This window comes from Macrobrachium rosenbergii, chromosome 10, assembly GCF_040412425.1.
Source record: "Macrobrachium rosenbergii isolate ZJJX-2024 chromosome 10, ASM4041242v1, whole genome shotgun sequence".
Lineage (NCBI taxonomy): Eukaryota > Metazoa > Arthropoda > Malacostraca > Decapoda > Palaemonidae > Macrobrachium > Macrobrachium rosenbergii.
Genome location: NC_089750.1, coordinates 6,786,937 through 6,801,936, shown reverse-complemented (window position 1 = coordinate 6,801,936; position 15,000 = coordinate 6,786,937). Strand labels below are relative to the sequence as shown.

The 15,000-nt window shown below is 36.3% G+C and overlaps 1 protein-coding gene across 12 annotated transcripts in view; it reads left to right on the top strand.

The window, feature by feature from the left end:
* The window catches only part of LOC136842464 (uncharacterized), a 764,342-nt gene that overhangs the window by 605,425 nt on the left and 143,917 nt on the right, over window positions 1-15,000 (top strand). For all 12 annotated transcript variants that reach the window (XM_067109832.1, XM_067109829.1, XM_067109831.1 and 9 more), the window contains one exon: window positions 1-539. This exon is cut by the window's left edge and continues 957 nt beyond it. In XM_067109832.1, the coding sequence (XP_066965933.1) occupies window positions 1-539 (539 nt within the window). The remainder of the gene's footprint in view (window positions 540-15,000) is intronic.

The following is a 15,000-nucleotide window of genomic DNA, read 5'->3' as shown; positions in this document are numbered from 1 at the left end:
GGAGCAGCATCACCATCTTCACCATCACCAACACCATCCCCACCATCTCTACGACAAAGTCCACAGTGATCTCCACTACGAGAACGTCAAATTCGACACCCCCCTCTACGAAAACATCGACGAAAAAGAGCCCACCTACATGAACGTCGTCGGTTCGAAGACCAATGTCTACGCGAACTTAGACGCCCCCGCCAACAAAAAGTCCTCCTCGTCCGGGAGCATCAAGTCCTCGAAGTCCAAGTCCAACAAGGTGACGATCAGCGGGAACTCCATGATGCAAGGGACGACCTACGACGTCCCAAGGGCCGCCACCCACATCTACGACTCCCCGCAGAAGCAGGTGCGGTCGGTGGCGTCGAGCTCGTCCTCGAGCGAGTACGACACGCCCAAGAACAATCGCTCGGTGCTGCCACAGTCGACCCAGATCGTCCTGAAGGCGAAGAGCGAGCAGAAGCAGAAGATAGATGACATCTTCGCCGACTGTGATAAAGATTCGCTCGAGGGGGACCGCGACAGAGCGCCAGATATTCCTTCGCCAGGTAAGTTTCGAAACGGGTTCATTTGGGATGGAGTTTGTGCAGGTCGATTGTAAGAAAAGATATTTGAGTGACTGATGTGTTCTTGACGTCTTACTTCACCTTGGAGAGGGCCTAATTAAAAAAAAAAAAACTCGTCTTGGCAAGTATACAGTGAGGCAGAGTGAGGGAGGCCTCAGTGTCATTGTACTTGCAAATGAGTGGCTGAGCTCAGGTAAGTCATGAAATTAATCGGTTTTGGTTTGTTTGTTATACGGTACATCCATCTAATTGCAGATGTTACGGAACGTAGTTCAAATTAGTGTCATGTTACCTAACTAGCTTTGATAATTGCCATTAATCCACCCATATTAGTGTTTAACGCTTGTTGCTTTTAAGCCCGGGCCTGACATTCCGTGAGGTCGGTTTGTTCCAGCTGTACCTGACAAACATTCTAGAAACTGTTTTCTTGTGTTTTGGGGATCTGTGACCTTAGTAATAACGTGAAGGTTTATGAAGCTGCTAATTTCTTGGCTAGTTCATCCTTGCTTCAGCTGTTCAGGAATGACTGTGACAGTGACTTTAGTCCTCATTTTACTGTAGAGGTACTCCACTGTGACAGTGACTTTAGTCTTGATTTTACTGTAGAGCCACCCCTACCTAAAATATGGGGAAATGGTTCACTGTTGAAAACTTTAAGAACATTACTTTATAACAAAAAAAAAAAACATACAAAATGTTTATTCAGACAAAGGATAGTAACAGAGTGAAAAACATCTAAAAATAAATAAACATAAACATAAGAAAGTCAATATATTACCGCCTTATACGTCTTCGTAATGAACACCATATTCTTTGGAAGTTTGAACTTCATGTCAGTGGCCCCTGTGGGCTTGTTCCTTATGAATAGGGTTCATCTTCTGAATAATAATAATAATAATAATAATAATAATAATAATAATAATAATAATAATAATACAGTATGTTGTGTACATTGTCTGATCTGACGCAATGTATGCAGATGAACTTCATACTGCAAGCAAGGAGAAAGGCTAATTATTTTTTTTTTTAGGTCCGCATCACGGTCAATATGAGAATATTTGCTCCTTGATTCATGGATTACGAAAAACTGCTGACCGTTACCAATGGTTAAGGTCAAAATTGCTTTCGCGACCCGATAGGAAGACACTGTTTGTCTTAACGATGGGTATCTTAGTGTAAGGACTTAATTTATTGTTGGGAATGGTGTTCCAAGAGTGCGAAATAATAAATCTCTCTCTCTCTCTCTCTCTCTCTCTCTCTCTCTCTCTCTCTCTCTCTCTCTCTCTAGTCACTTCTGCTTGATCATTTTGAGTAAATATATAAATGTCTTTGTAAGTTCACGGGTTAAAGGAAGCGTGCCCATATGGCCTAATCTTGAACCCTGAACTTCCTAATGATTTGAGGGGAATAAGTGAATGCCACACATCTAGACACGCACATTATATATATATATATATATATATATATATATATATATATATATATATATATATATATATATATATATATATATATATATATATATTATATATATATGTTATGTATATATATATATATATATATATATATTATATAATTATATATATATATATATATAAAGAGAGAGAGAGAGAGAGAGAGAGAGAGAGATGGTAACAAACCTCGGTTACTTAACCCCGGAAATAAACTGAAACGTGAAAAAAAAAAATGTGTAGCGACGACATAAGGCCGAGCCGTATGACATGAGTATTTGCGATCACTTCATTATATTTATTTGCAGATTCACAGGTCTTTCGTTTATTTTTTTTATCTTGGCATGTAATTATCAGGGATGAAGACAGGTTTTCGTTACGTCATAAACGAATGTTGATATTTTGTTAAAGAATATGAAGTCGCTATCATGCATTATATACACGAATTATTGCCTTGGGAGGTTGTATACAGCATACATAGTGTATACACTCGTCCCCGTGCAGAAAGAACGACTTAGTATTTATGGAAGGTGTAAACGTGCTGTTAAGCATTGCCCTGCAAGTTAACCATGAAATTCTGTAACTGAATTTAACATTGATTGCCTTCTTGATTTTGGCTGTTAATTTTTGTCGGGGATTGCCATATAACTTTTTGTTGAAATTTCTACCTTTGATGGAAAATTATTTCATACTTAGAGAGAGAGAGAGAGAGAGAGAGAGAGAGAGAGAGAGAGAGAGAGAGAGACCGACCGAACCTTGTATGTTCTATACGTTAATTTTATGTTAAAATCCTCTTTTATGGCTAGATACATTTTAGTCTTTCTCTGTTCCATAGCTTGTAGTCATTGGGTAGGAGAAATCTATTTGATCAAGAATCTCTCTCTCTCTCTCTCTCTCTCTCTCTCTCTCTCTCTCTCTCTCTCTCTCTCTCTCTCTCCGATCTGGCTATACTATCAGTCATTGTTTAGGCGAAATCTATTTTGATATAACAATTCATCTCTCTCTCTCTCTCTCTCTCTCTCTCTCTCTCTCTCTCTCTCTCTCTCTCTCTCTCTCTCTCTCTCTCTGATGTGGCTATGCTGTCAGTCATTGGGTAGGCGAAATCTATTTTCATATAAGATCTCTCTCTCTCTCTCTCTCTCTCTCTCTCTCTCTCTCTCTCTCTCTCTCTCTCTCTCTCTCTCTCTCTCTGGCTATGCTATCAGTCATTGATTAGGCGAAATCTATTTTGATATGAGAATTTCTCTCTCTCTCTCTCTCTCTGGCTATGCTATCAGTCATTGATTAAATGAAATCTATTTTTATATAAGAAATTTCTCTCTCTCTCTCTCTCTCTCTCTCTCTCTCTCTCTCTCTCTCTGATCTGGCTATGCTATCAGTCATTGGGTAGGCGAAATCAATTTTTGTATAAGAATTTTCTCTCTCTCTCTGATTTAGCCATTCTATTCCTCCATTCCCAAAAGGGATATATATTTTTTTAACATTCATATTAATGTGAAGAACATTTCCATCCCAATGATAACGCGGAGAGGAGGGATGAAGACGCTGAACTCACCCGAAACAATCCGTTGATAAGCACACACCGAACCCCGACAGGTGTTGTTGCTCAAGAATCATCGTTCAAAGATGCGCACTGCACTCGGCGTGCGCGCCGCCGTGCCATGTTGCACGCGTGCTCTCCGCCCGGAGATAGTTACAGAGTGTGCAAGTCACACTCCAATGGACGTATTGTGTAGTCACGTGTGTAAACACGGGCGTGCAATTCATTGAGACGATGTATGCTTAAATCAGTTAATAGATGAATAGGCAGTTCGGTAGTGGGGATCGCCTTTTTTTACACCTGACGATGCAGAGCTCGGCATTCAGCGCCGCTGTACGATTTTTGTTTCTTTTTTTAATTCTTTTTCTTTTTTCGAACTGAACTCGGGCTTTAAAAGGTTATATAGGCAGCAGGTGGATCCCGGAGCGCCGAGACTGTTGACTTCTCGAATGTTTGGACAATGTAGAACTCGCTGTTTCCTTTGCAAGCAATGCTTCTGATTTAGCTCTCGATCAAGTCTCCTGGAAGGAGAGACGTCGGCTGTGTGTGTGTGTATGTGTGAGTGTGTGTGTGTGTGTGTGTGTGTGTGTGTGTGAGAGAGAGAGAGAGAGAGAGAGAGAGAGAGAACAAAGGTGTATTGCGCCGTTATGTCAGTAAAGTCGCGTGGAGGAAGCTGTTTTCATTTGATTATGATTCATTTTTTCTGTTTATTTTAGCATTCTTTGTTTTCAGCTCCATGTATGATTCTTTGTCTCTTGTTATTTGCTTAGTGTTTCTCTTCTATCACAGGTTTATTACTTACTCCTGGTTCTCTATTTTATATTTTTTTATTATTTTCTCTCATCACCATAGCAAGCTGAGGAGACTTATCCCATCCATACTTTTATTTATCTGTCTTTACCCCTTTCTGGGGTTTTATTTATAGAAATAAATTGATTTTACACTTTTTTCAACCCCTCCTCTCTCCATTTCGGTTGAGGAAAATAAGGACAAGACAATCTTATAAGTATCTTTCAACTTTGTTTTAGAATTTGATTTTCATGCTGAAGAATTTGTTTTTTTATAAATTTTTGTTTCACTGTTTTCGGTTTCTGTGTGTTGCAGCATTAATTCCGAGCGTGATGTATTTCGGCGAAGTCTTGTGGTGTTTTGTGGCATGTGGTCCTCGTTTTTTGCGCGGTGGGTCTTTTGTTTTCATTACACGTATCAGAAGGTTATCGTGTGTTGTAGCGCCTCACACGCCGAGATCATGTGTGTTTACAGTTGCGGTGACCATTAGCCGCTTGAAAAAGAAGGGTCTTGCATTTGTACCTTCGTTATAAATGCCTTGAGTCCCTTTTCGTATCCTTAAGTCTGTAATTTATTTCGTTGGCTTGACCTTTATTTCTGAGCCTGACTGATAGTTCAAGGTCATGCGATGAGTCAAAGGTCAGAGGCTTCTCTTGCGTCTGTTGAGCCGACTTTGAGACTTATTAGTGAAGGCAATTATAGGATCGAGCCTCCAGTTAATGTAAACATTGAGTTACTGTTTTAGCAATTTGTTCTGCAGTATCACGCGTGTCCCACGGACGTTTTCTGTTTATGTATGTTTCGCCTGACTCTTTTTTTTTATCCAAAAGTTAGAAGATTTAAAGTATAGGTTATGATAAAAGGAATGACTTAGGAGAGTTTCATGTGACCATGAAATATTCAATTAGGTTTATGTATGATGGGCTCTCATAAGGGCCATATATATATATATATATATATATATATATATATATATATATATATATATATATATATATATATATATATACATATATATATATATAAATATATATATATATATATATATGTATAAATATATATATATATATATATGAAATGTAAATATATATACATATATTTATTTATATTATAGGTAGACGATCATTCATTCCTATACTTCCGTGATAAGAGTCTCTCTCTCTCTCTCTCTCTCTCTCTCTCTCTCTCTCTCACGTGGGAATAAGGGATTACGAAATAGACAATAGGTGACAGATGTTTCATGGTAGGAAGAAATCAGGAAATAGACAGGAGGTGACAGATGTCATGTTTCCCACAGCAATAATGATCAACAGAAATTCCGAATTGCAGCTTGCTGTTTGCTTTAACCGACGTCTTTATTGAATAAGTTTTACTTTTCATCTTTGCATTAGAATCGATTGAATCGCATTGAGCGAAATGGTCTTGTAAATTTTATTTAGTATATATATACACATTTATATATATGTATGTATGTGTATGTGTGTATATACAGTATTATATATATACATATATATATATATGTATGTATGTATATATGTATATATATACACATGTATATATGTGTGTACGTGTGTATATGTATGCATGTGTAATTGTAGTTAGAACGAGTCTGTAGAAATTGAGAAAATCTAATTTTGGAATTATTGAGAGAGAGAGAGAGAGAGAGAGAGAGAGAGAGAGAGAATTAAGCAGGCAGCCATATAATCTCCCTGATCCAGCAAACTACGGTGTTCTCCTCTGAATACAATAATTAGTGCAATATTCAGAAGTTTATTTTTTAATAAGTAAAAAATCTCAATAAATGGTGATGTTGATTTAATCTATACCATTGTATATATTATCACTGATAATTATTATTACTATTGCCTCCCGTTCATTATACATGATTAATGTTGTTATTCTAACCCTCATTTTGTCGTTGCGAATGTTAACTTTGACTTAGTGAAAGCTTGAATACGTTACTTTCAGGCAGACTGCACAATTACTCTTCATTTTGCCAGTCATATTTCTGCTGCTCAAGTTGAGTTGATAACTGCCAGTTCATTAAGATGACAAGGCAATCTGATTTACTTTCGTTCTTGTACTTTTATCTAAACTAAATCTGTTATTATTATTATTATAAAAAGTATGTGTTAGTATGTCAATAGAAAAGTATTAGTTTTTTAAAGAAAACTTTTGTATTGTTAGTCTATTCAGCGTTACTCACACTAACATTATTATTATTATTATTATTATTATTATTATTATACCGTTGTAGTCTTTGAGGTTATCATTACCCATAATTTACGTAACATATTTCATGAAAGTAAGAAAATATTTCATAGAATTGGACAGGAAAACTTGGCAAAAAATTTTCTGTCTGCCACAGAAGTTGGAAAAAATCGACTAAAGATTTGAATTTCCTCACTTAATATAGTCAGGATATCAACTCAACAATTCTGCATTCGAAATTAAAGGAAATAAAGAATACCGAAGAGGCAAAAAAAAAAAATAACAAAATTTCCTTTTTCCTCGAATGCCTGAACGTTGAGTATGTCCAGAGCTGGTCCCGGATGGAAAGGCACAATCTTGTTTTTTTTTTTTTTCCATCGTCTTTTTTAAAGGACGACTGCAAAAACTTGTTGACATACCTGTCCTGCAACACCACTCTGCAGGAGTAGCGGGTACCTGGGTAATGTTGCTGCTGTTGCTGTTGTTGATGTTGTTGCATGGCTGGAAGTTTCTTTTGTGCACCGTTATGCTTTCTTGTGGGGTATGTGAGCGACTGTTTTCACTAAAGGGTGAGGCGCCAGGGATTTTCTTGCTGATGGTGTCATATAACATTTGTGACATTTGTCCAGTTTTCTTATGATAGAAATTGCATTATTCTGAATGCTTGTCATTTGGTAGGGAAGAGGGAATGTTAAATATGTAAGTGCTTCTCTCTCTCTCTCTCTCTCTCTCTCTCTCTCTCTGGTAGCATTGGGGCGTACATTTATCCCAAGATTGTATGTAGGAATGTATGAGAATGCAATAAATAGTTTCTTTTTCGACATAAATAGTTTTCCCAAAGAATACAACGATTAGAAAACCTTTCGTACAATTTACTGCTGAATCGTGGATGAACCTCTGTGTAGGAATCTTCCACACAATAAAGAGGCTCAGGAGATGCACATCAAACCTTCTTACACACACACACACACACACACACACACACACACACACACACACACACACACACACACACACACACACACACACACACACCTCTTGCACGTACTGTCTTATACCTCGAGTGTCAGAATTCGAGGAAGCGGTAACTTGAAAGCTTCATCATCATCATCATCATCATCAGCATCATCATCATCATCATCATCATCATCATCATCATCATCATCATCATCATCATCATCATCATCTGCCCCCCCCCTCCCAAAAATCAAAAATTATTTTTCAAAAAATTCTTTTGGATTTAAGTGAGCGTGAAATATACTTTCGATTTTATCTCATCCGTCTTCGTCTTGCAATAACGATCGTTTCCTGTGATGCAAGAATTAGCAGAGTGCTGTAACGATCCGCCACTAAGATCTCTTAAGCAGGTGTGGTTTCGTTTTTTTTTTTTTACGTCTGAAAGGTGAGAGTTGCGGAATTAGATTCTCTCTCTCTCTCTCTCTCTCTCTCTCTCTCTCTCTCTCTCTCTCTCTCATATATATATATATATATATATATATATATATATATATACACATAATTAGTGTTCATTAGGTTATAGGTTAGGGTAGTTTTTGTTGGTAATTCTTACATAATTTCTTATTTGCCAAAGTTATTATATTTCTTATTTACTAGATTGCTTATTATTATTATTATTATTATTATTATTATTATTATTATTATTATTATTATTATTATTATTATTATCCCACAATCTTGATGGGATGGTATCTCAGAGTTTGGATCCGGGCTGCAGACTGTCTCCTGAGATCTATTATTATTATTATTATTATTATTATTATTATTATTATTATTATTATTATTATTTTGTTGAATATAGTGGCAGTTTTCAACGAATTAATCTTATACAGGGTTTTTTTCAATTCTGACAATTCGTTTTCCTTGCTTAGCTAGGTTGTTGAGTAGAATTTCAATATTCATATTTGTCTAAATTGGGATATTTGTCAAAGATTGTTTTGTGAAAATGTATTTTGCTTATATCTTGTACATTGTGTAGTCTACATGTTTCAACCATGTAGACTACATAGTGTAGACTACACAACCATGCAGACTGCGCAGTGTACAAGATATAATCAAAATATAATATTTTCATAAAACAACCTTTGACAAATATCCCAATTTAGACAAATATGAACATTGGAATTCTGCTCAACAACGTAGCTGAGCCAGAAAAAAGAATTATCAGAAGAATTGAAAAACCCTTTGTAAGATTAATTCGTTGAAAACTGCCATTATTTTCAACAAAACATGCATCAAAGAAGGTCTACTCCCTGCATATATTATTATTATTATTATTATTATTATTATTATTATTATTATTATTATTATTATTATTATTATTATTATTAAATGGTTGCGTTTAACAGCTGTAGCCCAGGAAGTTAAAACTTGAACCCTTTGCATTTGGGTAAAATGCTCGGACCGAGGAAAGTCGCCACCATCATTACGATGGCTCTCATGAACTCACGTCGAAAGGAATCCTAACGGTTACATTTGGGTCCTTTTACAAAAGGCACCTCTTGTAGTTCATTACTGTTTCGCCTCCTTCCTCCTCCTCCTCCTCCTCCTCCTCCTCCTCCTCCTCCTCCTCCTCCATTATCTTCCCTTACCTGTTCCAAGCCTCTTCCTCTTTCTGTTCCCTGTCTTCCCTCCCACTTCATTCTGTTCTCGTCCTCCTCTCATCCTCCTCCTCCTTCTGTTCTTCCCTCTCTTCTTGATTATAGGCTTCCAAATTCCTCCTTCCCCCTTACCCCTTGTCGATGCCCCTTAGGGCATTATGGCACCCCCATCGCTCGAGCATTTTGTTGTTGACTTATTTTTCTTGCTGTGGTAAATATGAGAGAACGTGGAAGTCTTTTAGTAAAGGAAACTTTAAATTTATGCTCTCTTAGTAAATAAGATTAATTATTTTGAAAGTGTAGGATATTAGTGTACTTAAAGAGTGAGATTCCAGATGTTTTAGTAAATCACATTCTTCAAGTCTATTGATCCATTATACTGTTTCCAATCCTTGTAGTCGTTTTATTAGGCGTTTCCTCCCACGTTGCCAAATGTACTTCATTGGAAGTGACCGTGTTTATTCCTTTTCTCTAATCCTTGCCCTTAGGAGCAATACCTATCTTGGTTTGATCCTACTATCCAATACATCCACTTTAAGATACGGCAAGATCAGTAGGAAATATCGTCGTAACCTAAAGATTAGTTAATGCAGAACGAATATCTCGGTTACCTTTGGTCAGTAGATGTGGCATTAGTATTAGGTTTTCATTGCGTAAACAGCTGTGTAAGGGGAGACTGAGTTATAAGTTAAGTATATCTTAGTTTAACCAGACCACTGAGCTGATTAACAGCTCTCCTAGAGGCTGGCCCGAAGGATTAGATTTATTTTACGTGGCTAAGAACCAATTGGTTACCTAGCAACGGGACCTACAGCTTATTGTGGAATCCGAACCACATTATAACGAGAAATGAATTTCTATCACCAGAAATAAATTCCTCTTAGACTATGGATAATATAATTAAAGCAACAGCAGTAAGAATTTTTTCCCATAGAAGGTGGTGCAAAATTTTTTTTGTGCGCGCGCGCGTGTGTGTATGTATGTGTAAAGCAAGATTTGGTAATGATCAGTAGGTGGTACCAAGGTTCTTAACCCTTCAAACTGATATTCTGTGCTTCCTGCACTGCCTTAATAATTCATGTGTCAGGACCTCTTAAGTAATTAAACTTTTTATTCTCAAGCTTAGTAATACATATGTGCCATTTTTATCCTCAAGTAATACAATAAAAATATTTTATTCTCAAGTTTTATTACATATGTGCCATTTTTATTCTTAGCTTTGGAATTCAATGTGCATTTTTATTCTTAGCTTTGATGTATGCCATTTTTATTCTCAAGCTTAGTAATACATATGTGCCTTAGCTTTGATTCTCAAGCATTCTCAAGTAGTAATACATATGTGCCATTTTATTCTTAGCTTTGGAATGTGCCATTTTTAGCTTGGGAATCAATGCTTATTCTTAGTTGGGAATTCATATGTGCCATTTTTATTCTTAGCTTTGGAATTCATATGTGCCATTTTTATTCTTAGCTTTGGAATTCATATGTGCCATTTTTATTCTCAAGCTTAGTAATACATATGTGCCATTTTTATTCTTAGCTTTGGAATTCATATGTGCCATTTTTATTCTTAGCTTGGGAATTCATATGTGCCATTTTTATTCTTAGCTTGGGAATTCATATGTGCCATTTTTATTCTTAGCTTGGGAATTCATATGTGCCATTTTTATTCTCAATCTTAGTAATACATATATGCCATTTTTATTCTCAAGCTAAGTCAGTCATGTTCCATTTTGCCTTTGGCTCGGCAGCTGCTAAATAATCTTTTTAATGTCCAGTGCTTAGTATTTCTTACGTTCTGGCTTTGACAACTTAATCTTGGTAATCCGAATGTCCTTTTTTCTACTTTCGTAATGTTTTAAATCACCCTTAGTTTCCCTGTAATGACTTAAAATAAACCATAATATATTAAAATACATCCTGCTTTCTCCTAGTTTTTTTTTATTCATTGTGTAAACAGCTGGCCTCATAATTTGTCAAAAGATTAGGCTGATTTAAATCTTCCATAAAATTGAATGATTTAGGAAGAATCTTTGTGACGCTGAAATTTAAGTGTCTGTACGACACGGGCGGGTGTCGGCGCGCATATAACGTGCGTGGGCGTCGTTTCAGAAAGAGGTGGTTAAGTTAACGTGGGGTTCTACAGTAAGTGGTAACGGAAATTGACAGTTTGCGAAGCGTCATTGTAAGAATGTTATGAACTTCAGAAAACACTTATGAGTAGTAGACAGGTGTGGACCCTCCGCCGGCAGCCCCCTTTCCCCGCCTCTCTCGCAAAAAAAAAAAAAAATATATAGATTGATCTTTTAAACGTGTTAGCAGGGAGATCGTGCTCTGTCACACCCTCCTCCCCACGCCCTGTACAAGGCAGGAAAATTAAAACAAGATAAAAAAAGAACTGACCCTAAATGGCACACGAGTCCACGTGTCTTTATTAGGGCAAAAATAACGATTAAAAAAAAAAAAGAATCTTTGCTCTTTGGTAGATCATTTTCCAATTGCAACCACCCCCTTCTTCCCCCCGCTTCTTCCCCTTCCCATGAACTTTTAGTAAATCCAATATCTATTAGTATTAGCCGAGACAGGTAATAAGAAAGGAAGCCACTGAGCAAATAGCTGGTCGTTTGTTGCGGTATCTCGCTAAGTTACGCAGTACCGCTCTAAGCCAAGTACTGAGGAACTGGTGCGGTTGCCTTCTTGCTCTGCTGTACCGGTAACTGTTCGGTTACTGATTTTGCAGGAATCTCTCTCTCTCTCTCTCTCTCTCTCTCTCTCTCTCTCTCTCTCTCTCTCTCTCTCTCTCTCACTCATATGTATATTATATATATGCACAGATTATATTAAATATAATATATATATATATATATATATATATATATATATATATATATATATGTGTGTGTGTGTGTGTGTGTGTGTGTGTGTGTGTGTGTGTATGTACATATACTCTGATTGAAGTTGCAGATTTCTCACTACTTCAGGGAGAACAATTTGATTCTGTAGAAGCCCATTTTGTTACAAATGATCAGGGAAATCTTGTTTCATTGATGAGACAAAATTCAAGAACAATTCTCTTATTATCATAAAAATGAGCTTTAAAATGAAATGTTTTTCCTTCCACAAAGTTTTATTTTCATTCCCCATTTTTCTGACGAACTGAGATGCATAAATGCGCATTTAATTGCAGAAATAAGCATTTCAAGTCACGTAAAGCAAAGGCTTGCATAAAACGTGGATAGGGTAATAAATATGAAATATATGTCAACGACCGCGCAATGTATATTCATGTGTGTGACACGAATGTCTTAATATGTTAATGTATATTTCATAACATTTCATGCATATCCACTAATCTCTGTTCTCAAATACTTCATTGTAACTGTTTAAAAACACATATACACTACATTATATATATATATATATATATATATATATATATATATATCAATATATATATATATATATATATATATATATATATATATATATATATATATGATACCTATATGTGTATATATGTTTATATATATATATATATATATATATATATATATATAATGTAGTGTGTATGTGTTTTTAAACAGTTACAATGAAGTATTTGAGGATAGAGATTAGTGGATATGCATGAAATGTTATGAAATATACATTAACATATTAAGAGTGTGTATGTGTTTTTAAACAGTTACAATGTCACACACATGAATATACATTGACATTTCGTGTCACACACATGATATACATTGTGCGGTCGTTGACATATATTTCATATTTATTACCCTATCCACGTTTTATGCAAGCCTTTGCTTTACGTGACTTGAAGTGCAGATTTCTGCAATTAAATGCGCATTTATGCGTCTCAGTTCGTCAGAAAAATGGGAAATGGAAATAAAATTTTGTGGAAGGAAAAACATTTCATTTAGCAAGCTCGTTTTCATGATAATAAGCGAATCATTCTTGATTTTTGTCTCATCAACGAAACAAGGTTTCCCTGATCATTTGTAACTAAATGGGATTCTAGAGAATCAAATTGTTCTCCCTGAAGTAGTAAGAAATCTGCAACTTCAATCTCTTAGGCCCTCCTTAGGTGTGTCTCCGGCATAGATTCCTTTTTTTTTTTTTTTTAGTTCTGATTATATATTTTCCCTCCATCAATTCTGGTCATTTTTAAAATGAAAACGTAAAGACACTTAATGTAATGTGACCTCGTTTCCACCCTCCCCGTAGCGGGGTAGTGCAGTCAGTGCACCTCATGCGTGGCACTGTAGGTATTACTTAAGGTTCTCTGCAGCGTGCCTTCGCCCCCTAACTGCAACCCCTTTCGTTCCTTTTACTGTACCTCCTTTCATATTCTGTTTCTTCCATCATACTTTCCACCCTCTCCTAACAATTGATCCATAGTGCAACTGCGAGGTTTTCCTCTTGTTAAACCTTTCAAACCTTTTACTGTCAATTAACAAATCAGCGCTGAATGACCTCATAGGTCCCAGTGCTTGGCCTTTGGCCTAAATTCAATATTCAGCCCAACTCGTTTCGACCCTGTGACACCAAGGGCACTTTTCGACATTTTGTGACGAAAGTTTTAGAAGAATCAGACCAACTTCAATCTCGTTTCATTCCGTTCGTTTTCTGCAGAAAAAATTTTTCGTTTCGAAGGATAAATATAATTTAGAAAAGAGGAACTGATCCAATTAAAAAAAAAAAAATATTCTGTACAAGTTATATATAGGAAAAAATATTCTTTAAAATTATTTTAATGTAAAATATGTGCTTTAAGGAAGTTTCACTAAATTCCAGTTTTATTAAAAATGAATTTTTTTTACATCGCTCCTGTACTGAGCAAATTTGTAAGTTATATTTAGTAGAAAAGCTGTAGTAGAATATGTTAATTAGTAGCTCTGGTAAAAATTATATCTGTTAAAGATAAGGACTTTAATTAAGAACTTTAAAGTTAAGGTCAGGAGAGAGAGAGAGAATGGGAACGGGCGGGGCACTGGATTTTCATGAAGTCATCCTTAAGATTCAAGTTGATTTCGTAATTAGAGTAGTACACACAAAACGTAAACGAACGCACGCACGCACACACTCACTCACTCACTCACTCACGATAGGAATAAGAGTATAAGAGTCTCCTTTTATCAACCAGAAACTAACAATGTAATTTAAAAGAGCTTCAAATGATTTTTACAAGATGTTGCTCCTGAGATTTATCGCTTCTTTGAACGTCGGAGATGAACATTTTTAACATTACCTACAAACACACACACACACAAACACACGATAGGGATATCTTCCAATCTGTATTATCTATCAGGCCTAACATTTTTTTTTCCAAGGCCGTGTTTCTTGTAAGAGACTCCATCGATCATGAACGTGGGACAACGGCATAATATTCCTCCCCTAAGAAACGTGACCCAGGCTTATGGAACTTGAAAAGGTCTTATGCAGCTTTCTGTTTCATAGGCGCCGTTCAGTTTGGGACCCTTTGTTTCCAAAAACCGTTTTTTGTGAAGGGTCTTTATGTCCACCTGAGCGATTGGCTGTCCCTCAGGAAGGCGAGTCTTTGAAGACCGGCGCCGTTCAGTTTGCACCTTTTGTCTTCGAAAACCGTTTTTGATGGCCATTCTTTATCAAGTTGAGGGTGTGTGAGTGGGTGGAATCCTACTCCCTTACCTACCTGTTATGTTTCTATTCATTAACCTTTTCTTATTAAAAGGGGTGGGGGTTGTAGAAAAGCAATGTATGAAGATTTTAAGATACTTTAAAGGATTCCTCCAAGGTGTTTAGATATTTACATTTGAGGTCGAAAATAGCTTTAGTAGCCGTTGTCTGTATTA